Raw genomic sequence first — 27,870 nt, forward strand, 5'->3', positions numbered from 1 at the left:
ACATCTCTCCAGTCCTGTACTTTTCCATTAGGGGCTTGACTAATGTTGCTTTAACGTGTTATAATGTATTGTCGTTTTGAGAACCAGCAGTCCTCTCGGCGCACTCCTTGGAGTGAACTCCTGACGGGGCCTCTCTATAGAGAAACTAATGGCCTAATAAATGTTTTCTAATTCTTCTCCACTGTCTGGATGGCTTATTTTATGGGAATGATATTTGAGTGAGGTAAATTTGCTCAGGTGATTTTGAGCCACGCTTATCAACAGACATAGGAGTCTGCTGACTCCAGCAGGCCACCATACCTGTGATTTTAGCGATTCCTATTGGGTCACAAATTCCGACCTACCTCATTAATATTCATGAGGTAGGTCGATTTGCGACCAACTAGGTATCGCAAAATGAAACTGTATGAATTTCATACATTAGGAATAGTGATTACCTAATTGCGATTCATAGAAAATCACAATTTGATACATTTCGCCTTACCTGCCCTTCTCGACTGACTTCTCAGCCTCCTTCTCTGCCTCCTTTGTGGACTCCCTCGCAGACTCCGGGCTAGTAGCCAGGCCAGCTCTCTGTGTTCAGTGCCGGAGCCAGACTAATCTTGCAATTGTTGGCACAATTGTCATTTTCTCCACAAACAACATCTGTGAAGAACCGCCCAATAATAGTCTTCAATGTGTCGTAATAATATTCAGCGATACCTGTGTACAAAAAGTACATTCACGTTCTCACCTAAATGTTAAGGACAAGGTAAATATGCATTTTATTCCGAAGGGGTGGGGGCTGGGACCAGAAGAACCAATATTGACATATTAATTTAAACAACATATGTTTATTTATATAGTGCAACAGGACCACGAAAAAGTTAAGCTGTAAAAAAGTATAACACTCTGAATTACAGAATGCAGCTTTGGCACAATAAATACAGCCTGTTGGGCAGTGGTGACTGCTCCGTAATGGCGGATGAGCGCCGCCCCCCTGCTAAAAGATGAAAAATAAAATGATAAATAAAGCATTTTATTAGCATTTTATTTTTGCCTGTCGAAAAGCTCACGCAAGTCTTCAGTGGGGCTGGACCAGGCAATCATGTGACAGACATGGCAGGTGGAGGAGTGGTGGGCACTTTAAAGTGTGCATGTCAGTTTGGCCCGCCGTTTTAGGTGGGCCAAACTGACATGCACATTTACCTTTCTCCAACACAGCTATATTGCACAGCTGGGTTGATGAAACGCTACAGGATCCCAGACACTGTCGGAGTGGCAAACGAGGCTGCTCAGACCCATCCCAGTGCTTCTCTCATGCTGAGTAAAGCATTCTCAGCATGAGAGAAGTGCCTGGATTGGCATATGGCAACCTATGCAGTGTTCAGCTGAGTCGACGATTGGAAGGGAGGAGCATGGCGGTAGCTGTCAGAGCAGCAGGCACGTGCAATTTCTTTTTTTACTGTTTTCCTTCAAACCCCCAACCTTCCTTCCACCCTTCCACGCGCACCAATAAACAAGTCGAGCAGCAGTCACTACTGTGGGGAAGGAACTGAAAGCAACTGCAAGGAGTTGAAAGATCTTTGGTATCAAATAACAATGGTCAGTAGTGCGTGGAGGCTTCCAATGGGCAGTAGTGCATGCAGGCTTCCAATGGTCAGTAGTGTGTGCAGGCTTCCAATGGTCAGTTGTGCGTGCAGGCTTCCAATGGGCAGTAGTGCATGCATGCTTCCAATGGACAGCAGTGCATGCAGGATTCCAATGGTCAGTTCTGCATGCAGGATTCCAAAGGTCAGTAGTGCGTGCAAGCTTCCAATGGTCAGTAGTGCATGCAGGCTTCCAATGGGCAATAGTGTGTGTGGGTCTCCAATGGTCAGTATTGCATACAGGCTTCCAATGGTCAGTAGTGCATGCAGGTTTCCAATGACCAGTAGTGCATGCAGTCTTCCAATGGCCAGTAGCGCATGCAGGCTTCCAATGGCCAGTAGTGTGTGTGGGCTTCTAATGGGCAGTAGCACATTCAGACTTCCAATGGTCAGTAGCGCCTACAGACTTCCAATGGACAGTAGTGCATACGGGATTCCAATTGTCAGTACTGCATGCAGGCTTCCAATGATCAGTAGTGCAAACAGGCTTCCAATGGTCATCTGTGCATTCAGGCTTCCAATGGTAAGTAGTGCATGCAGGCTTCCAATGGTCAGTATTGCGTTCAGGCTCCCAATGTTCAGTAATGTGTGCAGGTTTCCAATAGTCAGTAGTGCATGCAGGTTCCAATGGTCAGTAGTGCATGCAGGCTTCCAATGGTCAGTAGTGCATATAGGATTCCAATAGTCAGTAGTGCATCCAGGCTTCCAATAGTCAGTAGTGCTTATAGGATCCCAATGGTCAGTAGTGCACGCAGGCTTCCAATGGTCAGTAGGGCATCCAGGATTCCAATGGCCAGTAGTGTGTGCAGGTTTCCAATGGCCATTAGTGCATCTAGGATTCCAATGGTCAGTAGTGTGTCCAGGATTCCAATAGTCAGTAGTACATCTAGGCTTCCAATGATCAGTAGGGCATCCAGGATTCCAATAGTCAATAGGGCATCAAGAATTCCAATAGTCAGTAGTGCATCCAGGCTTCCACCATTCAAGACAATGTGTTTCTTTATAGCCAATAGGATATGACTCTGAAGCATTTTCTGTATTCACCTCTATGATTGGCTGCTCTCCTATGCCCTGTTACTTTGTATGATAATGACTCATTAGATAGGAGTGCAGAAGAGCTGTGCCCAGTGTTCCAGTGAAATTACACAAGTCCCAGGTGTAGATTATGAGGTGTGTGTGTTCCAGTAGCTCCTTGTTACCCATGGAACAAGTTCTGCTTACTGGTGTGTATGAGTGGATATGATTGTCCACAGTCAATGTTCACAGATCACTTTTGGGGCAACTCTATTCTGGCTCTACATTCCACTGACCTTCTGTCTTCAGCTTTGGCAAAAGAGGCGCCTCATGGTCAAAGACATCTGTGATGAGTCTGCAGAGAGCTGTGCTGGGTGTCTGTATGTATGGGGTTTAAGTCAGTATTTACCTGAGTTCAGCAGGATCCAATACCTACCAAATCCAGTATTTGACATGGAATCCCATACAATATTCTTACTGATGAGGATTTATGACATTCCAGAATTCCTACGGATTAGAAAGATTGTTACCTGGATTTTTCTCCCTTACAGAACAGACCACCATACACCTAGTAGGCAACAGGCAGAAGTCTACGTTCTTTAATTAGTGTTTGCTCCAACTCTGTAGAGTATGTTAATGCACAGAGACCAGCCCAAAAAAAGTGAGGGATTTATCAGTTGTGTCCATTAGATCACTCCTTTCTGGAGGACAGGCTTTTTGAGGAGAAGCCCGAAGAGAATGGTGAAGCTGCGTTGAGTCAGAGAGGCCTGAGATACTCCTGATAGTAAGGCGGGTCCCCATACCCGCGCCACCTACAGCCTGAAGAAGTGGTAGGGGATTTTAAGGGAAAGGATGGGATGAGACCACATTGGTTGCTTTTGGGAAACTCTTCATGGAACACCATTAACATTATTGTATTGCATTGCCCCTCTTAAAATGTCTCTAGAGTGGGTACTTTGTTTTAATGGCTTTCTAGGGAGTAGGGGAAAATATGGATTTTCTCACCCCTGAATTTCAAACCCCAATTTGTATCTTTCTACAGAAACTGAATGTGATCCTTTGATCTTTCTGTCCAGTGTGTGTAGGGCAGCTCCTAGGTCAACTCTATTTTATTTTAATCTGACCTATTTTTTATTGACAATTTACAGTCTGCCACAGAGCCTTGTATGGCACGCTTTACAAGCAGAGGGAAAGCCAGGACAGAATCTAGCCGAGCAGTGACAATCATAAAAGAGGAGAAAGTGCATATGGGGACAAGGTTTGAGATAGATTTCAAGGTTATTTCTGTGATTGGGTGTATCAAGTTGGATTGTTTACCGTGTTGAGCATAAAATGAATGTACACTGTAGTCTGTACTGTTGACTTGTAACATTTCCTCTGTAGAAAAAAGTAGAATCCTATATGTTTCCTTTCAAATGTAGCTCTTCACAATTCAATGCTTCCTCTATAGACAAACAAGCGCTATACTGGGGTCAATTGTCCATAGATAGTTTAGAGCTTTCCATATACAATTCACAGTAGGCTGAAACTGGAATTATTGCCAATCTGGCTTACCATCCAGGATAGACTTGAATTACAGGTCAAATTCTGAAATATACCATTGGCCAAATTTCAAAACAATTTATTTTGAGAGCTATATGGCAACCAACTCATCTCATTGATCAGTGCTAGCATAACCGGAAGAGGCATTTATCTGCATTCCATAAGCCATAGGGGCAGAAGACACACTCCGGTAGGAAAAGTGCCAACCATCTACTTGTCAGTCTCTGAAATGTTGAGTGGTGCTATTGCAACTGCAGCAATCGCACCTTCTTAGACACAGAACTTGTATGCACCCGTGGTGTGTGGACTGCATAGCTTGTGTTGCTGTAGGAGATAGAGATGCTCAGGTGGCAAGGCTTTTTTGTTGGAAAAACTGTCCTGTTTTCAGGTGGAGTAATTGCTTGTGTCTTTAGATCATTGAATGGCTACATGTTTGCATTTTTGAGGTTACGTTGACTTTTGGAATATTCGTATACTCTGAAATCAGGTGTCACCTGATCCTAATTCATGCACTACCATGCTCCACAAGTTCGGAATGCTCTTTGGGGACGTTCTTGTGACGCAAGTGAAGTTAATACCCTAATACAGTCTGCAGAACTACTGAACATTTTCACCCACATGTAAGTTGCTCATTTGTCAAGTTCAGTTGCCCAAGGCCACAAACGTTCCTTGTTGGTCCCTTTATCAAAATTCCCTGAGGCTTTTCGGACATGTCGTGGGATAGGTAATAGGTCTCGGAACGTTTACGACAGGACCTCCTGATCCAGATATAGTACAACAGAACCATGAAGAACCAGTACAGAATGTAAGCCAATGAGCCAAAGAGAAGATACACCATCTCTTCCTTCTCCTGAGGACCATTCCAGTCTCGTCCAATGTCTTTCACAAAACTGTAGATTAGACCACTTAAAAGGGCAACCCACCATATGGACAATGGGAGCAGGGCAATGTAGTTTCCGACCATTTTCTTTCTCCCAGAGGTCCCCCAGTTGGTCTTGTTTATGGTAAGGATGGCAAAAAACTTGATTGGGAGCAGACTGGTCATGTAAAGGAAGGAGTAAAGGGACATGAAAACCATAATGAGGTTGCCGCGGAGAAAGGAGGCATAGAGGGCTTTGACCAGGCCCATGAGCTGAATACACAGGAGAACCCAAAGTATGTGCCACAAGCCACCGGTGTAAAAGATCTTCACCACGGTCACAGTCACAAGGAAAGGAAACACCCCTGACACAATGGCCTCGTAGGTCATCCACGGGTGATGTTTGCTCCACCAGAGGGCATTGTACAGCCACTCTCTGAAGAAAGACTTGGTCCAGCGCGTCTGCTGGTTCATCCATCGCAAGTACTGGGTCGGGGTCTCCGAGTAGCATATGGATTTGGCTGTGTACCTGGAAGAGAAGAAGAATTCAGTTTAATGCTCATAAATTGTTTCTCTTTAACAGTTCCCATCACATCCCGTCTCCAGAGAAGACTTTACTATCGTGGTAATAACTTGATAAATATCAAGATGGCTAAAAAATAGCTAAATTAGTTGTTAGATGAATGATAGAATTAATGAGTGGTCAGTGACTGATTCATCAAATGACAAATTTATGGAACCAAAGAGCACGCACCTTATCAAATCACAAGACTGGGGGTTGTAATTAAAAAAAACACAAAAGGATTACATTTCCTTACTTACAACTTTATTGCGATCACACAGATCCTAAAAAGTATACAGCAAAGAGTCCCAAGAAAGTATACACCGAAATATATAGATAAAATAAGTATGGGATAAAAATTGATAAACACATTTGTACAAATTCAAAATGACTGGGCCCCCAGAACAGTTTTAAAGTGCATATGTGCAAAGCAGCGAAATGTATGGCACAGGATATGGTGCTTGAAGTTCCCACAAGTACAAAATAGCAAAATGTTTTTAAGAAAAGTTTGATAACATTCTGATCTGGCAAAGCTTTCCAAAACACAGTGACTCAGCTACACATTTTTTTCGCCTAATCCAAAGAGCATGCCAGAATCTAGAAAGACCAAATACAATAGGTTGTCTGGTATCAGTACACAAGAGGCTTAAGACCTCTAGATAATGCCCTCGGCCCACCAAGAAGCATAACGGAATGATCCATTTTTTTCTCATCAACTGGTAAGTCGGGCAAAAAAGAGTAAATAAACTATGGATTCAGAGCTAACTTGGCAAGTGGGGCACACGTCATCCAAAACCTTATTGCTGGACCATTTTGAGCAGATCAGTTTGGTGGGAAGTGATTTATAACAAAACTGCAGAAAGAGTTTCAGTGCCATCGATGGCACTATTTCATCAATAGTTGGCTCAAAGGACGAAGAGCATTTCGATTTGAGAAAGGCTCCGGTCAGGCTGGATACTGGAGCTGAAAGAACTTATTTTGGAACCAAATCCCAAAACACTTTTTTCACTTTTTCTCTGGAAATTTGCCTCATAGTTTCTGGATTCAAAAAATAAAGTCCTCAAAGATGAAGAAAAGTGCAGGAAGAAGGAAAAAGTGCCGAAAGAACAAACAGAAGAGCAGAAAGAAGACTTGTTGCAAAATCATCCTGTACCCTCAACTTTTTCAGATGGATACTGGTGGTAACTGAGTCCGCCTAACCAGTCCTAGAGCCAGTGCTATGTTGAAAGACACTTAGAAAACGGAGAAAACACCTACGTACACTTGGGATTACTATGCGTTGCGGTCCCCCTGTGATTAGCATGATCTCCTCTGTAAGCCCCTAGTATATAATAGGGCAGGGGGATTATAACTACCTCTTGCACACGTCACCTCAGTCCCCGTCCCCTCTCTTCACCACTGTGCAAACACGCTCTGTGGCCATTTTAAGTTGGGAGATTAAGTCCCCTTGAATCCTGAGGGTCCCTAGGGTCCAACTAGCCCACTAGGTACCTCCAGTAAGTGCCACAGAGCTGCGTTGCAGAGAGGTGTAAAAAGGGGAATGGCCTAGTCCACCTCTCTGCAACGCAGCGCAGTGGCGCTTACTGGAAGCACCTGGTGGGCTAGTTGTCCCCCAGGGGCCCTCAGGTTTGAAGGGGAATTATTTCCCCAACTTAAAACGCACCACGGGTCGTGTTTGCACACACACCTTAGGCCCTGTCCCCTCCTTTCCCCACTGTGTGAACACGCTGTGTGGCCGTTTTAAGTGGGGAGATTAAGGCCCTGTAAAAAGTGGCTCGGCCTAGACCACCTCTCTGCAAAGCAGTGCAGTGGCGCTTACTGGAAGCACCTGGTGGGGTAGTTAGCCCCCAGGGGCCCTCAGGATTGAAGGGGAATTATTTCCCCTTTTTAAAACGTGCCATAGGGCGTGTTTGCCCACATCACCTCAGGCCCCGTACCGCCCCCCCCTTCCCCACTGTGAAACACGCCCTGAGGCCGTTTTAAGTTGGGAGATTAAGTCCCCTTGAATCCTGAGGGTCCCTGGGGGCAAATTAGCCCACTACGTATGTCCAGTAAGCGCCATTGCAGAGAGCTGTAAAAAGGGGCACGGCCTGCACCACCTCTCTGCAACCCAGCGCAGTGGCGCTTACTGGAAGCACCTGGTGGGCTACTTGGCCCCCATGGTCGCTCCGGTTTAAAGGGGAATTATTTCCCCAACTTAAAATACGCCAAAGGGCGTGTTTGCACACGTCACCTCAGGCCCCGTCCTCTCCCTTCACCACTGTGTAAACGCCCCCTCTGGCCGTTCTAAGTTGAGAGATTAAGTCCCCTTGAGTCCTAAAGGTTCCTAGGGTCAAACTAGCCCACTAGGTACCTCCAGTAAGCGCCACAGAGCTGCGCTGCAGAGAGGTGTAAAAAGAGAGTGGCCTCTGAACACCTGTCTGCAACGCTGCTCCTGGCGATTACTGGAGATACCTGTTGGGCTAGTTGACCCTCAGGGACCCTCCGTATTGAAATAGAATTAATTCCCCAACTTACAACTCGCCACTGGGCACCTTTGCACAATAGTGAAGGAAGGGGGCATGGCCTGAGATGACATGTCTGCAATCACACCCTGTGGCGCGTTTTAAGTTGGAGAATGAATTCCTCCTCAATCCTGAGGGTCCCTCGAGGCCAACTAGCCCACCAGGTACCTCCAGTATGCACCAGAGAGCTGCATTGCAGAGAGGTGTTCAGAGGCTACGCCCCTTTTTAGAACACTCTGCAACGTAGCTCCGTGGCGCTTAATGAAGGTACCTGGTAGGCTAATTGGCCCCCTGGGACCCTCAGTGCTGAAGAGGTATTAATTCCTCAACTTAATACGCGCCACAGGGTGTGTTTGCACACGTGTCACCTCAGGCCCTGCCCCCTCTCTTCACCACTGTGCAAACGTGCCCTGTGGCGCATTTTAAGTTGGGGGATTAACTCCCCTTGAATCCCGAGGGTCCCTGGGGCACAACTAGCCCTCTAGCTACCTCCATTAAGCTCCACAGAGCTGCGTTGCAGAGAGATGTAAAAAGGGGCATGGCCTCAGAACACCGCTCTGCAACGCAGCCCCCTGGCGCATACTGGAGATTCCTGGTGGGTTAGTTGGCCCCCAGGGGCCCCCAGTAATCAAGGGGAATTTGTTCCCCATCTGCAAACGCGCCAGGGGGCATGATTGCACTGTTTTTTTTAAACCAATTGGAGAGATCGAATCATGTGCTTTGTATTTTCACTATATATACATGTTGATAGGTCCAGCGTTTCATGTGATCAAGACTGCCGTTGGGCAGTCAAAACACGTCAGGCTGGGCACTTGCTACAAGATGATATCGCACTTGCACTTTTAAAATCTGCATCAAATAAAGAAGATTTAAAATCTCTACTTTTGTGGTCGGTACCTGTTGGGATGATCGAGACATTTTGTGTCATTTAAACGGAGTACGGCTGTCTTCGTTCTACGGACCCTCCCTCTATGCTGAGGCTGGCGGACAAACAGCTGGTTTCACGGAAGTGATTGTGGAGTAACCCGGAAAGGGTAGCGTTGAAGCCAGCCCCCGCTGTTTGATGCTGGAAGCTGGAGTAGGAGCAGTGTTTTACCGGGAGGATACGACGGAAGGTCTTGGGGAGTCGGAGGATGCCAAAGGTACCAGAACCGTTGTTTTGAGAGGTAAACAGCTCTCACGACCGCACTAGTGATTATAGCGGGTTGCAGGGATAGTAGAGAGAGATTACACCGAGCTGGAGTAACGTTCGATGGTAATTCAAGAATCAGAACAGATTAGCAGTACATTATGTTGTCAACAGAAGACGCGCTTAAGGACCGAGAAGCAGCAGCAGACGCCCTATTCTCAAGACATTCCAGAAGTTGTGACTTTACAAGTTGACCAAACAAGTAATATCAATACAAATAATGATGTCAAAACTTTATTGAAAAAACTAGGAAAGCTCCACCGAACTGAAATGATGAAGTGGTGGGAAAAGAAATCTTTGGAAAAGTACAAAGAGGCCGGAAGAGTTCCACGAGGCCTCAGGGTAATGATAGCGCCATCCTTTGAAAATCCTAACCCTATGATGCTAAAGGAGTGGGTTACGAATAATTTGGATGCATCGATGAACATGGTAGCAATTCTGATTGAATATGCAGAAATTGATCGGGTAGGAATCCTTTAAGAAATTGAGGCTATTAATGAGTTGTTGGAAGAAAATGACCAAAAAGAACAAATCAAAAAGGATGGGAGGAAATAATAGCAGGACTCAAAAAGCAAGAGGAAACGATAAAAGAGAGAAAGATTTATAAGTTCGCAATGGATAAACGCGACTATCAGACTGGACGTGTTTTCACGTTTTCTAGGAAATTTGACAATATCAAACGCCGGGCACTTACAAATGAAGAAAGTAAAAACAATATGACTTCATTGGGTGCGCAGGTTGATGGCAACTTATCCTCAGTAGAAGTAAGTAGTGTGGAAAGTAGTGTTGAGTCTGACGATGGCACGGCACAAAAGACACTCCAAGTACCAACCAACTTTGCAGGAGGAGAAGAGCTTTCTTTTTTAGTAGAGGACCGCCGGCAAACTCTAAGACCGCGCAATCAAGCACGGAAACAAGAAGTAGAAGGAACCAACGGAGGAAACAGAGGCGGAAACACAAATTACAGAGGAAAAAGCAAGAAGAAATTCGACAGCAAAACGTAGATCAAGTACCAAGTGATATTGTTGATAACACAGTAATTAATCTTTCTGATCTTACATTATCGTTGGCAGAAAAACAATTGTAGCCCTTGGGTCTCTCATACTGTCCCACGAATTGCTTAAAATATACTCAAACCAGAGTCGATGTGTTTAAATTTATCCGCAAACTCAAATTAAGAAAACATTTCCAATTGAATAATGCTGCAAATATAGTGTCACGAAGAAGAACTGTACTGGGAATGTTTCCTAACTTTCAAGCTGCTGAAGTGGGCACTATACTAACAGCACAATCCTTAGCCAACTTGAATGAAACATCAGGCAATTTGACACAAGAAAATGTGTCCGAAGCAGGTATCATTTGCAATACGCCAGGCTCCAGTTCATTCAGACCTCCATCAACTTTCATCCCAATGATGCCTAGGGATGCAATCGATGTATATAGTGATTGTATGGTGGAGGATCTGAAGAAATTGAATTGTGTCGTTATGCGACAAAGTCGGCAGCGCAAATATTCGGAAATGCAATATACTAAGCTGATTCGAAAATTGCAGGAGCATACTGAAATAATTATCAATAAAGCAGACAAAGGCGGGAACATTGTTCTGTGGCCACGAGACTTATATTTGGAAGAAGCTAGACAACATCTTAGTGACACTAACTGCTATAGAAGAGCGAGTTTTCAGGAACTAAGCCAAAACAAAGAATTGGTCTTTAGTGAGTTGGCACAGTGGAAACGCATGAGTTTACTTTCCAAAAATGAATTCTGTTTTCTCAAAAATGATTATCCTCTGATTCCTTTTTTGTACTTTCTCCCAAAAGTGCATAAAAATGTGGTACCAATCCCCGGGAAACCAATTATTTCGGCCCAGAAAAGTCTTTTAGAGGCAATGTCAAAATATGTTGATCTTTTTTTACATGAATTTGTAGAGAATTTACCGTCATTTATCAGGGATGTAGGACATTTTTTAACCAAATTGAAATCAGTTGTATGGGAGGAAGACTGTCTTTTAATAGTGATGGCCATTAGTTCATTATATAACATTATACATCATCCAGACGGCCTAAATGCTATCCGTTTTTATCTGGAAAAAAGAAGTATACAAATGTATGAACATAACAAGATGCTGGTAAAAATTATAGAGATGTGTCTGACCCAAAACTATTTCTTATTCCACAAGGAAATATACTAACAGCTACATGGAGTGGCCATGGGGGATGCTTCTCCTCCAGCTACGCGTGTTTACACGTGGGCTGGAGGGAGGAGCATGTCCTGAGGGTTACCCATAAAAAAAATTTGACCAACATGTTCTCCACTGGTGGAGATTCATAGACGATGTGTGTCTGATTTGGAAGGGTTCCCTTGAAACAGCAAGAAGTTTTATTGATATTCTGAATGTCAACAACCTGAATTTGAAATTTACCTCAGAGATTAGCAGGGAAAAGGTACAATTTTTGTATGTAGAGATTTATGTGAAAGAAAACAGTATTCGTACTAGATTGCACAGGAAGTTGATGGCCGGAAACGCTGTGCTCCATGCTACCAGCTCACACCCACAACATCTCATACGGAGTATTCTCTAAGGGGAATTCCTAAGAATAAAATGTATATGTAGTCACGATGTTGATCTGAAGAAATGTCAGGATGAAGAATTTGAAAGATTTGTCAAGAGAGGATATAAAGCCATGGATCTAAAGAAAGCTAGAGATAAGGCTAATGGCTTAAACAAGGCTAGTTTTTCATCTGCAATATCTGAGATTCCTATATCAGCTAGGCAGAAGGAAAATGAGAATCATATCACGGTTGTTGAACCACATTGCAACATAAGACTAATAACAAACATTTGTAGGCAGGAAAGATAGGTTCGTAAGATACTATATAAAAATTGGCCAATTATTCGGTCGGACATAACTATGTCAAGAATCTTGCCAGAACTTCCGAGTTTAACATTTAGAAGGGCACCCTCAATGAGGGATGCACTGGTAAGAAATAGCCCAAAAGTTGTTGCAACTAATACCTGGCTCTCAGCTAAATCAGGTTTTTTTAAATACAGCTCATGCCGTGCATGTAAATTAGGTAGAAAATGTTTCAGAATATACCACTGCTTTTAGTTCAGTGATGTCACTGACCATGTCATGAATGATCTAATATGTGACATCATCAGTAGTGGATTGCGGGTGCGCGAAATATAGTTAGTACAACGAACTATATAGGAGCAATTTCAATGGTTTTGTATGAGTAAAATGTCCAGCTAACTATAACACCACTAAAACTTTATAGTTTTTTGAGTGAATTTCAAAGGTTTTTTAAAAGCTAATTCCTAACTATATAACTCCTGAAACCTATGGTTTTTTCAGTGAATTTCAAAGGTTTTTTAAATGCTAATTCCTAACTATATAAGGCCTGAAACCTATGTTTTTTCAGTGAATTTCCAAGGTTTTTTAAATGCTAATTCCCAACTATATAAGGCCTGAAACCTATGGTTTTTTCAGTGAATTTCAAAGGTTTTTTAAATGCTAATTCCTTACTATATAAAGCCTGAAACCTATGTTTTTTTCAGTGAATTTGCAAGGTTTTTTTAAATGCTAATTCCTAACTATATAAGGCCTGAAACCTATGGTTTTTTCAGTGAATTTCAAAGGTTTTTTAAATGCTAATTCCAAACTATATAAGGCCTGAAACCTATGGTTTTTTCAGTGAATTCGCAAGGTTTTTTAAATGCTAATTCCTAACTATATAAGGCCTGAAACCTATGGTTTTTTCATTGAATTCGCAAGGTTTTTTAAATGCTAATTCTATTAGCGGATAACGTTTTTATATATTAAAACGTTTTTTAAATCTCAAATGCCTGCTTTGCTAACAGAGTTTTTAAGCACATGCTCTTTTGTCTCTGGTGGCCATCTTGGGAGACTGCATATCAGAATTTTTTTAATGAAATATAAGAGGATTTGAGAAGTCACTCAAAATGTGCCCTAATTTTTCTTTCTTCAGCACTAATCATAATTTCTATGGCAAAATGAACCCCCTCATTTTGTTCCTTTGCAAATTAAATGTTTTAAGTGTTAACACTTTATTCCAATCAAGATGACTTCAGGTGTGCCATACTTTTGTCATAAGTAAGACTGTTAGCGCTCTAGTTGTTCTTTAGAACACTCTGGGACATTCTGTCATTGGGCTATAGTTGGGCTACATCTGGCTGATATTTGGGCTACATTTGTTTTTTTTTCGTCTCTGGTGGCCATCTTTGGGCTACATTGGGCTACATTGGGCTACATTTGGGCTCTAACATATATACAGCCCAATGTAGCCCAATATATATTTTTTCAAAGTTAATTTTCGTAAAAAGCACTGGAGCACATATCTTGAGACATAGCAAAGGCACATCGGGCTACCAGTCCCTACAATTTTGCCAAGTTTGGTGGAAAACCATTCAGCCGTTCGGGCTAAAAGTGAGTCCAACCGCCCTATGGAAATTAACATGGGGAAAACACATTTTGGGACCCCCTTTTATCTTGGCCCCCGCTTGACGAGTCCCCCCGAAACTTTCAGGGAAGGACCGGAGTGCCGCGAGGCAAAGTTAAGGAAAATTTCAGGAAGATTCCTCAACCGGCGCCAAAGTTATTCCCAATAGAATGTTGCGATTTCCCTATGGAAAACAATCCTAACTATATATACCTACTGGCTATCGCCAGTAGGGAATATATATATATATATATATATATATATATATATATATATATATATATATATATATATATATATATATATATATATATATATACATACATACATGCATATGAAATAACAAATGAGTACTTTCCAATATTGGCATACATAAAGAAGGGAAAAAACGGAGAAATGTACATTAGAAAGGTTTGGTGGGAAGGATGGACGGCTCACCTCTACTGAAACAGGTGTCTCAGCACCGCCTGTCTCACCGCAGCATCTTTCATCAACTCAAGCAATAATGCTTAGTGAATGTATGCAGCATCTTCCAGATTACTGCTCTACAAATGTCTGATACAGGCACGCCAGCAAACATCACCACAGATGTAGATACTGCTCTAGTAGAATGAGCACAAACCTTTGATCGTAGTGGTTGACCAGCTTGCAGGTGACAGAAGAGAATTGCACTAGAAATCCATCTAGAGCTGCCCTTTTTACGTTAAAGAAAAGCCTGTTACACCACAAGGAAGGACTCTCAAATGATCCTTTAAAATGGGAGATAGCAGCCAAGTGATTTTTGATCGAAGCATGAGCCAAACCTGACATTGCTAGATGGAGGAGAAACAGTAAAACTTCCTCTGGAGATTAATAGAGGGGATTCACCTTTGCAGACCCACACTAGACACAGAATCTCTTCTATTCCAAAGAATGCGTCTTGTTGGTACTGTTGGCTCGAGAACGAGACAGGATCTCTCTACACTCTTCAGGAATGTTTACGTTTTGAAGCTCCTGGAACTCAGGAGCCAAGCAGATAATTTTAGAGAACCTAGATCCGGATGTTGAACTTGTCCCTGGTTCATAGTGAGAAGGGACGGAAACAGCTTCAGAGGAATCGGTGGTCATACGGACAGGAGATGGAGCTCCAAGAACCAATGTTGGCAAGGTCACGCTGGTGCTATTAGTATAATTTTGCAGGGTTCTGCCTTCATCTTCTTCAGCACTGTGGGAGGATAGGAATTGGAGGAAAAGCTTGGGTCCGTACTCCGCTCTTAATGAAACTGTGTTGAATTACCCAATTCCAAATTTGTTGAGTTTCTTGGGAGAGGGAGAGAGATCGAATTCCTCCTTTTATGTTGAGATAGTGCATTGTCATAGTATTGTCTTTTCTGACAAGCACTAGAGAATTTTTTATCCTGGGTAGGAAAGTTTGTAGAGCTAGATCAACTGCCCTTAGTTCCAGGAGATTTATGTGTAGACCTCGCAGAGAGGGTGGCTACTTGCCGCTGATCTGAAGTTCCTGAAGGAAGGCTCCCCAACCTTCCAGAGAAGCATCTGTTGTTATTAACAGAGGAGAGGCTTGTGGAAGAAAAATTACCCCTTGAGACAGATGGTGAGGATGAGTCCTCCAAGATAGCGAGGTGACCATTTGTGAGGTCACTTGGATTAGGTCACCAAACGTTCCATTTATTGGAAGCCATTGAGTGTTCGGAGCTTCCTGAAGAGGACAAATGTGTAGACGGCAGTGGGGTATCAGAAGAATACAGGAGGACATCATGCCCAGCAAAAATTTGCATAGGGGCACCGAAGGAAACTTTTTGTATTCGGCTTGCCAATGTTAGAAGTTTTTGTTGTCTTTTCACTCTGGAGTAAGCCTTTTTCAGAATAGTATCCAGTATGGCTCCCAGGAAAGTAAGTCATTGAGAAGGCTGCAGGACTGATTTGTCTGGGCTTAGCATGAGACCCAATTGGATGAAAAGCCGTAGACAGGCTTCGGAATACTCTTTTACGGCATTGTAAGAAGGAGCTTTGATGAGCCAGTCGTCAAGGTAAAGGAAAACTTGGTGATGATGTTGTCTGAGATATGTCGTTACTGGTGCTAGGCACTTTGTAAAAATGCAAAGGCCCGATTCGAGTCCGAAGGGTAACACTCACAATTGATAATGCCTGCCGGCTACAGCGAGTGTGAGGAACTTCTTGTATTTCTTTCATTCGGGTACATGGAAATATGCGTCCTGCAGGTCCAGGGATGCCATGTAATTGTTATCGTTGAGAAGCTGTAAGCCTTCCTGAATGGTGACCATGCGGAATGATTTTTTCTTGAGGAATTTGTTTAGATTTCGCACATCTAAAATTGGCCTCCAGTTTTTCGCTTACTTGTGCCCTAAAAAGAAACACTGAATAAAAACCTTTCCCCCGCTTATGAAATAAACATATTCCATTGCTCCTTTTTGGATCATGGAGATGATTTCTAGCTGTAATATGTGCAAATGCTTGTGAGCCAGTGGTTGGGAGGTACTGGAGGGAATGGCCGAATTGTACCAGGTCAAAGACCCAACGATCAGTTGTATTTTGTTTCCAATTTTGAAGATAAGGAGAGATTTGGCTCCTATCTTGGAAGGAGGTGAAGAAATTGTAATCGGCAGGAGTGGGAGGTCATTGGCGTCAGACAGACACTTTTTGTCATCCCGCCTTCCCTCGAAAGTAATATTATTTGTAGACAGTCGCAGGCTATTGTCTCTGAGCAAACTGCGTCCTGTATTGCTATTTGGAGGAAGTATAGGAAGGATACTGGTATTGCTGGTAACCTCCCCGGATGGATGACTGGCCTGTACCCTGTGCACCACGAAAAGGAATCCTTTTATACTGGAAAGTACCCAAGGCTTTAGCCGTGTCCGTGTCTTTTTTGACTCCCTGAAGGCTTTGTCGATATGCTTACCAAATAGTTTTTGTCCATCGTAAGGCATATCTAAAATGTTTGTATTAACTTCGGACCTGAATGTTGTGGCCTTCAGCCATCCTTGGTGCCTTAAGACTGCGGCCCCAGCTAACTAAAGGAACCCAATGAAACAATGTCCACTGCGCAATCAATTATTTCTGATGCAGAGCTTTCGCCCTCCAGGAAAACCTTTCTTGCCTCCTCTTTGGTGTCTTGTGGAAGATCATTGGTATAAGGAGCAATATCCGACCACATTTGTCTGTTGTAGCTTCCCAGTAGTGCTAAAGAATTGGACGCTCTGACTGTTAACGCAGGCATAGTTAAAAAGCATTTGTCGATGTTGTCCAGTCTCCTACCCTCCTTGTCCGGAGGTGTTGATAGCGGAGCAGATGGTTTCTTCGACCTGCGTTTTCCCACCTGGGCAATCACAGAATCTGGCCTAGGATGACCTGTGAGACCTGCAGGATCTTCGTCAGGTGCTTTATAATTTTTGTCGAGCCTCGGTAAGACTGGTGGGACTGTAGCAGGGTTTCTCATTATCTTTACTCCCTGTTCCCAGATGTAGTCGATAATAGGCTTAGACCTGGCTGATTTTTTGAAGGGTTCCTTGAAATCAGTCTTGCTGATGAGTAGGCATTGGAAGTTCGCCTGGCTTGTCTCTCCAAAAGGTTAAGAAAGCCCCCATAATATCCTCTGGAGGTGAGTCCACTTGTGGCGGAGATGGTGATTCTGGTGGAGGGATAATGTAATCATCCCACTTGTCTTGCCGTAGTTCTACATCTTGTATTTCCCCTTCTTCCTGCTGTTCCTCTTCCTCTTCATCTGTGGATGGAAGTTGCTGTACAGGCACTTGAGGCATAGGAAGGGGTGGAGGTTGACTTTGAACCACAGGAGGTGGTGGAAGCACTAGAGCAAGAGACGGTGTTGACGAAGAAAATCTCTTTTTATAATCTGCCAACATGAAATGCAAATCAGTTACAAACAAACAAACAAACAAGCAGTCTTTGTCTGATCCATCATCATCATCTAAGAGATGAGTTGGTAATAAAGCTTGGACTCTACTTGCAGAAGTTAAAGAAGGTCTCTCTCTGTGAAACTTTGATTGGAAAATCAATTTTCTGATCCAGATTTTGGTGTTGTCGACAAAGAGTCGTCGACGGGTATTGGTAGTGATATCCCAGTCGGAATCAGCATGGATGACAACATCGTTATCGACGATGCATCTCTTGTCGATGAGGGCGTAGATGATGAATTGGGGGAAATCGTCAACAAGACGGACGTCAACAGTAGATTCGCCGTCGATGCAGGAAACGCCGCCGACGAAGCACTCGTCGTCATCTTCGTCGTCAGGATCTTCATCATCAATGAGTTCTTGGATAGCTTTATCGTTGATGACAAAGGAACTTGACTCATCGACGATGTCTTCGTCGACGATGAAATTGAGTCCGCGAGACTGTAACCGTGGCGACGGTCAATGTAAATCTTTTTGTCGTTGGCACTGCCATTGATGGGGCTGAGGAAGGTTTTTTGAAAGCATGTTTTACCTTCACAGGAAGTGTAGGAGGGTCTGAGGCTGATTTCTGGAGAGATTTCTAGACAGAAATTGAATTTTGACATGGAGGAGACAATCTGGAAGGCAGATCTTGCTTTTTAGTACCCTCTGAAGACTTTTTGTGTGTCTTCTTTGGAAGTTGCTGCGAGGAATGACCTGGAGAGACATCCAGTGGTCTTTTTTGAGACCTTTGCTCTCCTCAAAAGATACAGGGTCCTCCATGTCTTTAAGTCTCTTCAGCCATAATAAAACTCCCTTCATGGTCCTTTGGCGAAAAGGTGAGACCTACGTTACAGTCTTTAGGTTTGTGATCAGGATAAATGCTGTAAAGGCAGTCTTTATGTGGGTCGTCTATATACAGCCTTCTCTTCCTGCAGATACCACAGGGCCTGAAAAGGCCTTATTTAGGTGTACCTGACATGGAAAAGTCAGTGAAATACACCCAGGAAAAAGAGTAATAGTTGTAAAATACCTTGAATCTATAGAGAAAAACTAAAGACAAGGATATTCCAAAAGTTATGAGAAAGAAACTGAGCAGAGCTCAGTGGAGACTCCCTAGCACAACTTGCAGTAGAAAATCTGAGGGACTGGAGCTCCATTCAGGAAGGTTCTAGAGGGTACTTTTGAATGGTTGTTTTCTTAAGTTTGATCATTTTTCAAATAAGGGCTTGGATATGTTACTAAATAATGAGGCCTGTGGCCTTTTAACTTCTATGTCTATTATGACTTAACTTTTTAAATATACTGGGGACTCCCATCTCGACGACGGAGAATGATTCAAGCATGTGAATATATGAAAGTTCCAACAGTGGAGTAACTTAAAATTATTTTCCATTTAAAATGTATTAGTGTGTACGGAATCTGACAAATCACATTTGGTAATAATGTAAAACATAATTTTGTCCAGGTCAGGTGTGTCAGAAAGTTTTTTTCAAGAAGCGAACATGCATCAGTAAACTTTAGAACACTCCACAGATACTGAGATGCGAGTATAAACGGAGCCAAGGAGGCTGCCATGAATCAGTGCTGTATTGGGTTAAGGTGCTGACATCATGCTCTTTGCATTCAAAGGTCTCCTAAACGGGAAATAAATGTTCCCAAACAAATGGGTATTTTCCAATATCATCTGACTCTAGACATGATGCCAACCCTAGAAAGCCTTGATAAAATTCAACTTGGAAACGTTGTTATTCTGAAGCATGCACTCCACATTGTACCACTTTTAAATGCTTCTGCATCGTCACTGTGGTGGTGATGATGTCAGCTTTGGTGATATGGTGGTACTCTTGACCTTGTAAAGTTGGACACTGCTAATAAAACCTTGACAAGCATGTAAGTCAATGCAGGTCTCTCTAGCTTGACCTGGCATAGACGCTTATTTCACTCTTGAGGCTCGTGGCAGCGATGGACAAATATCAACAAAGATGTGTCCATTATTATCTATACTAATATAATAAAGAGAGAGCCCAAACCTTTGAGGCGGGTAATCTCAGGAACCAAAGCACCACTCACCAACACCCAATACAGCGTTGGAAAGGGCAGTTGCAGCAGACGGACATAGGCTATGAAGGTAAAAGAACCGTGCCAGCAAAGTAGTCCCTTGTGGGTGTGTCTGCGTTCTGCTGTGGGCATGTGCTGGGGGCGTGACAAACGCTGGGGGCATGTGGTACATTCCGCCCTTCATGCCATGTCTCATGTCGTGTGCTGTGGGTGTGTGCTGGGGGCGTGGGCGTGTGCGGGGCGCGGGATTACGGGAAAAAAAGTGAGCGTTGTGCCCAATATTTCATTGTTTTTTCTTCCCAGGTTCTGTACATTCCAGCTCCGGGTGTGCTTGCCCCGCGCTCCCAGTGACGTGCACCTGCTTTACTGTATGGAGATCAGGCATGGCGCTATTCCCAAGGGCCGGAAGGAGCGCAAACAGGGGCCATTGTGCAGGAAATGTAATCTCGCCTTAACTTCCGGTGAGGCCTGAAGCGCACACTGGAGATTTTCCACTTCTGTTGCGCACAGGCCTCGCGCCACCACATCCGGACACAACGCCCGCCTCCACGGAAATCGCAAGAAAGGGACTATCCCTCCCCCGGGAATATGTGATGATATTCCGCAAACCAATATCCCGCATATCATCACTCCACAATTTTTATAACGCGGGACTATTACTCCACAAAGACATCATTTCTAAAACTTTTACAATGCATATGACTTTGTCACGCATGCCATTATAACGCAAATGCATGTGTGGTAAAGTCATATACATTGTAAAAGTACATTATTAAAACATAAAATATATGTTTGTATATATGTGTATTTATATATATATATATATATATATATTTACTCCAAAATTGCCCAGTAATCTTAATAAAGGAGTGCCTTTACCTTCCTATGAGTGCGGCTTCAATTACTGGGCAATTTTGGAGTAAACATATGTGCGGCGGTTCCAGGCTGCAGAAGCGACGCACCGCCCCTCAGTTAACAGGGAGCCTCACGTTGTAAAAGTGCATCGGAGATGGCGTGGTGGGTGATTAAACTAAGCAGGCAAAGTGACATTCGGGAGCTTAATGGTGAGCTATAAACTGTCCTTGAAATGAATGCAGGCACCTAAGCCCACTGGAGGGAGAAAATTATGCACAATTGAAACTACGGAGACCAGTGTGCAGTGCGAATGAGAGACACACCGGAGGCCAATGAGAGTCAATTTAAATGACACAGGGTTTTCCGTGGTTGCAAGGAACTTTTCAAAATGCCTGCATTTAGCCCAAGATGAAGGAGAGAGAAGTCTCCGAAACGCGTCGGCTAGAAGGACTCAAGACGGGATGTCAAGTTGCCTGTTCTATCTTAATAAAGGAGTGCCTTTACCTTCCTATGAGTGCGGCTTCAATTACTGGGCAATTTTGGAGTAAACATATGTGCGGCGGTTCCAGGCTGCAGAAGCGACGCACCGCCCCTCAGTTAACAGGGAGCCTCACGTTGTAAAAGTGCATCGGAGATGGCGTGGTGGGTGATTAAACTAAGCAGGCAAAGTGACATTCGGGAGCTTAATGGTGAGCTATAAACTGTCCTTGAAATGAATGCAGGCACCTAAGCCCACTGGAGGGAGAAAATTATGCACAATTGAAACTACGGAGACCAGTGTGCAGTGCGAATGAGAGACACACCGGAGGCCAATGAGAGCCAATTTAAATGACACAGGGTTTTCCGTGGTTGCAAGGAACTTTTCAAAATGCCTGCATTTAGCCCAAGATGAAGGAGAGAGAAGTCTCCGAAACGCGTCGGCTAGAAGGACTCAAGACGGGATGTCAAGTTGCCTGTTCTATCTTAATAAAGGAGTGCCTTTACCTTCCTATGAGTGCGGCTTCAATTACTGGGCAATTTTGGAGTAATATATATATATATATATATATATATATATATATATATATATATTACCTACTGGCGGTCGCCAGTAGGTATATATAGTTAGGATTTTTTCTCTATGGGATTTTTGAAAATTCTATGTCTAATAACTTTGGCGTTTGTGGACGGAATTGGCTGAAATTTTCAGGAAAATGGCACATTTTGTTTCTGAGCAGCCCCTGAAAATTTTGGGGGGGTTCGTCAAGGGGGGGCCGAGAAAAAAGGGGGGTCCCAAAACACATTTTTCCCATGTTAATTTCCATAGGGCGGTTGGCCTCACTTTTAGCCCGAACGGCTGAATGGATTTGCACGAAACTTGGCAAAATTGTAGGGACTGGTAGCCCGATGTGCCTTTTGTAGGTCTCAATATATGTGCTCCAGTGGATTTTGAGAAATTAACGTTTAAAAAAAGATATATATCTGTAACAGCGGACCGGGCAGCGCTCCAGGACGCGTACTTTTCGCGCAACGGAGCTTTGTGAAGCGAAGCTGATTGGTTCTCCGGCATCTGTCAACATTCCAAACAGTCCGTAGCGGCCGCCATCTTGTCTCTCGGTAGGATCGAGAGACAAGAGGAGGCCAAAGCGAAGGGGCAAATGACCATAAGGGGGCATAGTACATTGTCGCTGACCCCCTAGGTTTGATGTGGAGGTTTTAAAAGGGCCCCGCGGGGCAAAAAAAAATAAAATAATAATAATCGAACGGCTGAATGGATTTGCACGAAACTTGGCAAAATTGTAGGGACTGGTAGCCCGATGTGCCTTTGCTAGGTCTCAATATATGTGCTCCAGTGGATTTTGAGAAATTAACGTTCAAAAAAAGATATATATCTGTAACAGCGCTCCGCTTCGCGTACTTTTCGCGTTACGGAGGTTTGCGAAGCTGATTGGTTTTTCGGCGTCTGTAAACATTCCAAACAGTCCGTAGCGGCCGCCATCTTGTCTCTCGGTAGGATCGAGAGACAAGAGGAGGCCAAAGCGAAGGGGCAAATGACCATAAGGGGGCATAGTACATTGTCGCTGACCCCCTAGGTTTGATGTGGAGGTTTTAAAAGGGCCCCGCGGGGCAAAAAAAAATAAAATAATAATAATCGAACGGCTGAATGGATTTGCACGAAACTTGGCAAAATTGTAGGGACTGGTAGCCCGATGTGCCTTTGCTAGGTCTCAATATATGTGCTCCAGTGGATTTTGAGAAATTAACGTTCAAAAAAAGATATATATCTGTAACAGCGCTCCGCTTCGCGTACTTTTCGCGTTACGGAGGTTTGCGAAGCTGATTGGTTTTTCGGCGTCTGTAAACATTCCAAACAGTCCGTAGCGGCCGCCATCTTGTCTCTCGGTAGGATCGAGAGACAAGAGGAGGCCAAAGCGAAGGGGCAAATGACCATAAGGGGGCATAGTAGATCGTCCCTGACCCCCTAGGTTTGACGTGGAGGCTTTGAAAGGGTCTCGCAGGGCAAAAAAAAAATATACCGTTTTTTTAGTTTTTTTGCGTGGAGTGCGCCCGGTTCGCGAACCGGGAAGCGTTCTGGGGAGCGTACTTTCTTGAAAATTAGTGAAAAAAGTTAGAGTAAAATAATAATTGTGAGTGATCAGATGTAGGGTAGCTCTGAGAAGAGCTTTTGGGTTTATGGTACATTTAGGTACTTATAAGTAGGTACCAATGCACAGTCTTAAATTCAGAGTGAAAACTCTGTTGCCCTCATCTGAGAAGTGAACTCCATCTCCTCTGTAGATATCTTGCATGTAGTAACGCAAGTTATTGTTGTACAGGGAGCCCATTCCATGGTCTCTCATGTAAGCTGAAACAGATTTGTTCACATGCTTCCTCGATTTCTCAATTTGTGGACAAAATTGGTTCGACCACCTCCATTTCTGTCTTTGGCATATATTTGAATATACCAAGGCAGTCTGAGGAAAAAGTGCCATCAATTGCTCAAAGGTGTCCTTTAAAAGCATTTCCAGAACTACCCCAGTCAAAGTGCCCAAATCATTACCTCCACAGTGCACAATTAACAGGTCAGGTTTTGGCAAATGCATAAAGGTTTTCACCAATGGTATCAATTGGTGACATTTTAATCCTCTGTGGCCAAACCACTTAATTTCCACATCTTGTAAATTGAGGTTAGGTAAATTCCTGTTTTCAGCGTACCTTTGAGCCCAATAGATGTAACTATGTCCAACAATCCAGACAGAAAACATGGTGAGAGAAGGTTCTGCTGCAGTCAGATGAAGTGTGGCAATGAAATGGCAGTTGAAAAAATGAGAGTGTAAAATGAAAAAAACTGAGGAGTTTCTGTGTTAATGAAGCAGTAAGAGTGATTGGTGGATTTTGATTGCTGAAAACAGAAAGTTAGTGTGCATGGATGAGTTCGTTGAAAGATGTATTTTGAGTGGCGAAGAAAAAATCATTAAATGAAAGAATGCTCTGGATATGCAGGTGCACTGAGAGTTCAGAGTTCAATTGCAACATTGTTGTGTGAGAGGTCTTGCAAGAGGTGGTTGCTATGCAGAAAAAGCAGAGAGGGGGCAGAGGGGGGAAGGGTTTTGCTTTGAAAAAAAGTGAGGCAAGAGTTTTGATTGGGTGACATGAGAGATATGTGTGAGGAATTACAGCATTTCTGTGCTTTTGATAGCTGCAGACTCTGGAGTGCATACCTTTTGCTCTGCTGAAGACAAATTGGTGTGTTTCTGAGACTGTTTTGAAACTCAAAGTATTTGCTAAGGTGAGAAAAGATTTCTTTAATTTAGATAGAAAATAGTGTGCTTTAAGGAGAAAATTATGAAGAAAGTTGTGTTTTTCAAATGTTGCTTTGTCTCAAGTGTTTCACAAATAGATTTTGTTTCTTTGAGAAATTGTAATTGGAGAAAATGTGAAGTATTAGTACTGACAGGGCTTTTATGTGCATAGGAGCTGTGGAGTGTTTTCAAATTATGACTGGTAAATCGTTTTTGAGAAAAAGCAATGGTTTTAATATTGATGAGAAGGACATAATGGTGTCTGCTTCTTTATAAGGTAATTGAGAGTCTCTGATGTTATTTTTCCCATTTCAATGTAAGAAGTTTGTCTGTGGAGCAAATTGCTTGTAAATATGCTCCCACCTGTGCATGGCAAATTTAGATTTTGAATGTTTCCGTTACATAGGCATGTTAAAGGTGACTGAAACATGCTGCAAAGGCAATCAAAAAATGCTTTTATGTGTCTTAAGGACATTTTAAGTCATTTCCCCATGTGCAGTGTTTTCAAATTATGAGTTGAAAATCGTTTTTGAGGTAAAGGAATGTTTTCAAAATTTATGTGCGCCATATGACCCCAAATTTCTTTTTCAGGGGTGCAGCAGGGTGTTCTTGAGACACCCCTGCACCGTCGGAAAAATTCGTAATTTGCGATGAGGTAATTGCTAATCGCAAATTGCACCTTCATTCCTATGGGCCTCCTGCTGCATGGAAATGAATGGGTAATTTGTAATTAGCAAATAGGTCATCGCAAACTAGGAATGGTAAAGAATCGCTATTTATTCCTTAAAGTTCGCTATTTAGGAAATGCAAAAAACTTTGATGATACATATGGCGGTTCATCTCTAACAAGATAAGAAGCAATGGGATAGATTTATGATGACTGGCGCATCACCAGGGATGTGTTAGTCATTCTGTGCCGCTGTTCCGTCACCTATGGTGTGCTGCATTTACAATGCGGCGCATCATGGGGCAAAAACAGCACAGATGCGTGACGTATTTGTGCCGTAAAGTTGGCGCATTGCTGGAGTTGTATCGCAAGTGTGATGAAGCTCCAGTAAGGCTGAGGGGTGGCCCTGTAGCAGGGTTTCTGTTCTGACACAGAACTGTGGACAGAGGATTGGAACCTCGGCGAATTAGGGTGTCCCAAAACTCACCTTAGTAATCAAAACCCCTTAGCAAGCTAGGTACAGTGTCACATTGGATGTAACAAACTCTCAATGTTTAGACAATCCAGAATATGAACTTATAGTACCTCAGGATACGTGAAACTCATGAACAGTCGGTCGTTATATATTTCTAAGAAACCAGAACATGGAGTTAAGAAGAACACATGTGTATTTGAAATGTTTATTTACTAATGCCGTCTTCTCAGGCGTAGTATCTTAGATTATACAAGTACACATATTATCAGTAGCAAAATTACCAGCATAGTCAATAGTACATAAAAAGCGAATGGTGACAGTATGTTAACATGCTGTAAATGAATAAGAGTTAGCAACACTTATAAGCAGCCGCGGGCCGTGGAGGGAGTTACGGTGGGGCAGGGAGGCGGGGAGGGGGAGGGGCAGGGTGGAGAGGGTCCACCCTGCCCCTCCCCGCCTCCCTGCCCCACCGTAACTCCCTCCACGGCCCGCGGCTGCTTATATCTCACCCTCCCTAATACACATAATATATTATTTGCTAAGAAGGTCTCTTTGTGTTGGTTTAGGGCGTGCCGATACTTTAGTGTCTTAGATTTGAAGGAATCACATCAGCATACACCAGCTCTCTCTTCATGTGAACCGCATCAAGTGTTGTGTATGTGTGTTCGGCAAAGCAATATAAAACCCGCCTCATGCTCAGAATTGGGAGAAGCTGCACTTATGTTATGAGTATGAAGTCGTGGAGATCAGACCTCATAACAATTCTGTATCGTGTTGTTCTTGAAACTTCAGCACTCGCTGTACAGATATAGTTTAAGAAGTAAAGCAGATAGTAGAGCAATAACATATTATTCTCATGTAAATCACGATGAACTATTAGGTTGAAAGCTAAAGCAAAAACTAAGTGTCGTGTGCAGAAGTTGCAAAAAAGGAAAAAATGGCGTTTAAACCGGTAATGAGTCCATGCTAACTTAACACGGTGTAAAGATATCCAGGACCTAGATGACACCTCCCCATGATCCGGAAACGAACTGAATAAGATAATAGAAGTGCCATCTCATGAGAGCAGATTGCAACTTTATATGTGGACGGTCAGCAAGGTAAAACATTAAAAACTAGGAAAATTTAATGCTAAAGAAAAATAAAACAGCCAAGTACTTTATCGAGTCTTAAGCCAATAGGCAAGCTAAATAATAAAAACTTGACAAATACGTTAATGAATTGTCAATGAAATGCTAGTACTCGGCATATCAAACATGAAAAAGGTCTATGACATAACTGTGTATGCAAAATAAGCTGCAACAGCCTCCAATAGGAAGTCACCGTCTTCATCCGAAAAGAGTTCAGCCATCCAATTTAAAAGCGGAAAAGAACATAAGTGCTCTCCCAGCACCGGATCCTCTATCAACATCAGAGGACAGCTCGGTGGGTTTTCAAGAAAGCTCTGTTCCAAGAAAGACTGTGTTGCTGCCAGTAAATTCCAGGGACCAATTAGTCCATGCATCAATGCCACAGCCATAATCCTTTCGCCAGGACAAACCAACTCGTGAGTAATGATAGGAGTCATCAGCTGATTAAAGTCGACGTCAGGAGAAACCGGTCCGCAGAGACACAAATCAATGGCCCAATCGAAATCACAGGTCAGGCAGTGAAATACAGGCTGGACACAGGTGAAGTAGGAGAATCGAAAAGATAATCCATATGCCGTGCTTAATATCGCCAACGGCATTGTGCCATAATATTCTAGCATGCGATTGCGGAACAGTGTCAGCAGCTGCAGGGCGGGAGCTTGCACAGGAGGGACATCCATATTTAAAAATGTAAAAAAGCACAAGAGCGTCCGCTGGTAATGCAAGTAAAAATGGGAATCCACGAAGCAGAGTGGAAAAAATAGAATGAAAGAAAGCAGGGATGACTCCAAAGATTTTCTCAAATGAAGTCACGAGACCACTGGTAACAACTTTAAAAAAGTGCGCCAGGCCCTTTGTGGAGGACGCGTTAGAGATAGTCCGAACCATCTTGCTGAAATGGAAAGGCGAATCTGTATTTAAAAGGGTCTGCACCTCTGTACGGGTGTTCGCTGTGTGAAGCACGAAAGTTTCACGGGCCGAACTCAAGGCCACCTCTCTCTGAGACAAAAGAGCTCTTATTCTTGCCATGCCGTTGAAATGTGCTCCCAAGGTTGGTATTTGTGGCCAGATTGAAAACTCCCTATGTTCATGTGTGGGAGGAAATAGAACATTTCTGCAGCAAATAACCCGTTCATTTACTGTTACGATAAAATGAATACTTTTAATTAACCCAGAACAATCTTCATTATTGAGCATCAAATAACTACCATTTTCCAAGAACTTGAACGT

The 27,870-nt window shown here is 43.2% G+C and overlaps 1 protein-coding gene across 3 annotated transcripts in view; it reads right to left on the bottom strand.

Annotated features, from left to right (window-relative positions):
• Positions 1–817: 817 nt before the first annotated feature.
• The window catches only part of LOC144770745 (hyaluronan synthase 1-like), a 272,375-nt gene continuing 245,322 nt past the window's right edge, over positions 818–27,870 (bottom strand). For all 3 annotated transcript variants that reach the window (XM_078655491.1, XM_078655489.1, XM_078655490.1), the window contains exon 6: positions 818–5,572. In XM_078655491.1, the coding sequence (XP_078511617.1) occupies positions 4,795–5,572 (778 nt within the window). In that variant the 3' untranslated portion in view covers positions 818–4,794. The remainder of the gene's footprint in view (positions 5,573–27,870) is intronic.

This window comes from Lissotriton helveticus, chromosome 7 (assembly GCF_964261635.1).
Source record: "Lissotriton helveticus chromosome 7, aLisHel1.1, whole genome shotgun sequence".
NCBI classification, from domain to species: Eukaryota; Metazoa; Chordata; class Amphibia; order Caudata; family Salamandridae; genus Lissotriton; species Lissotriton helveticus.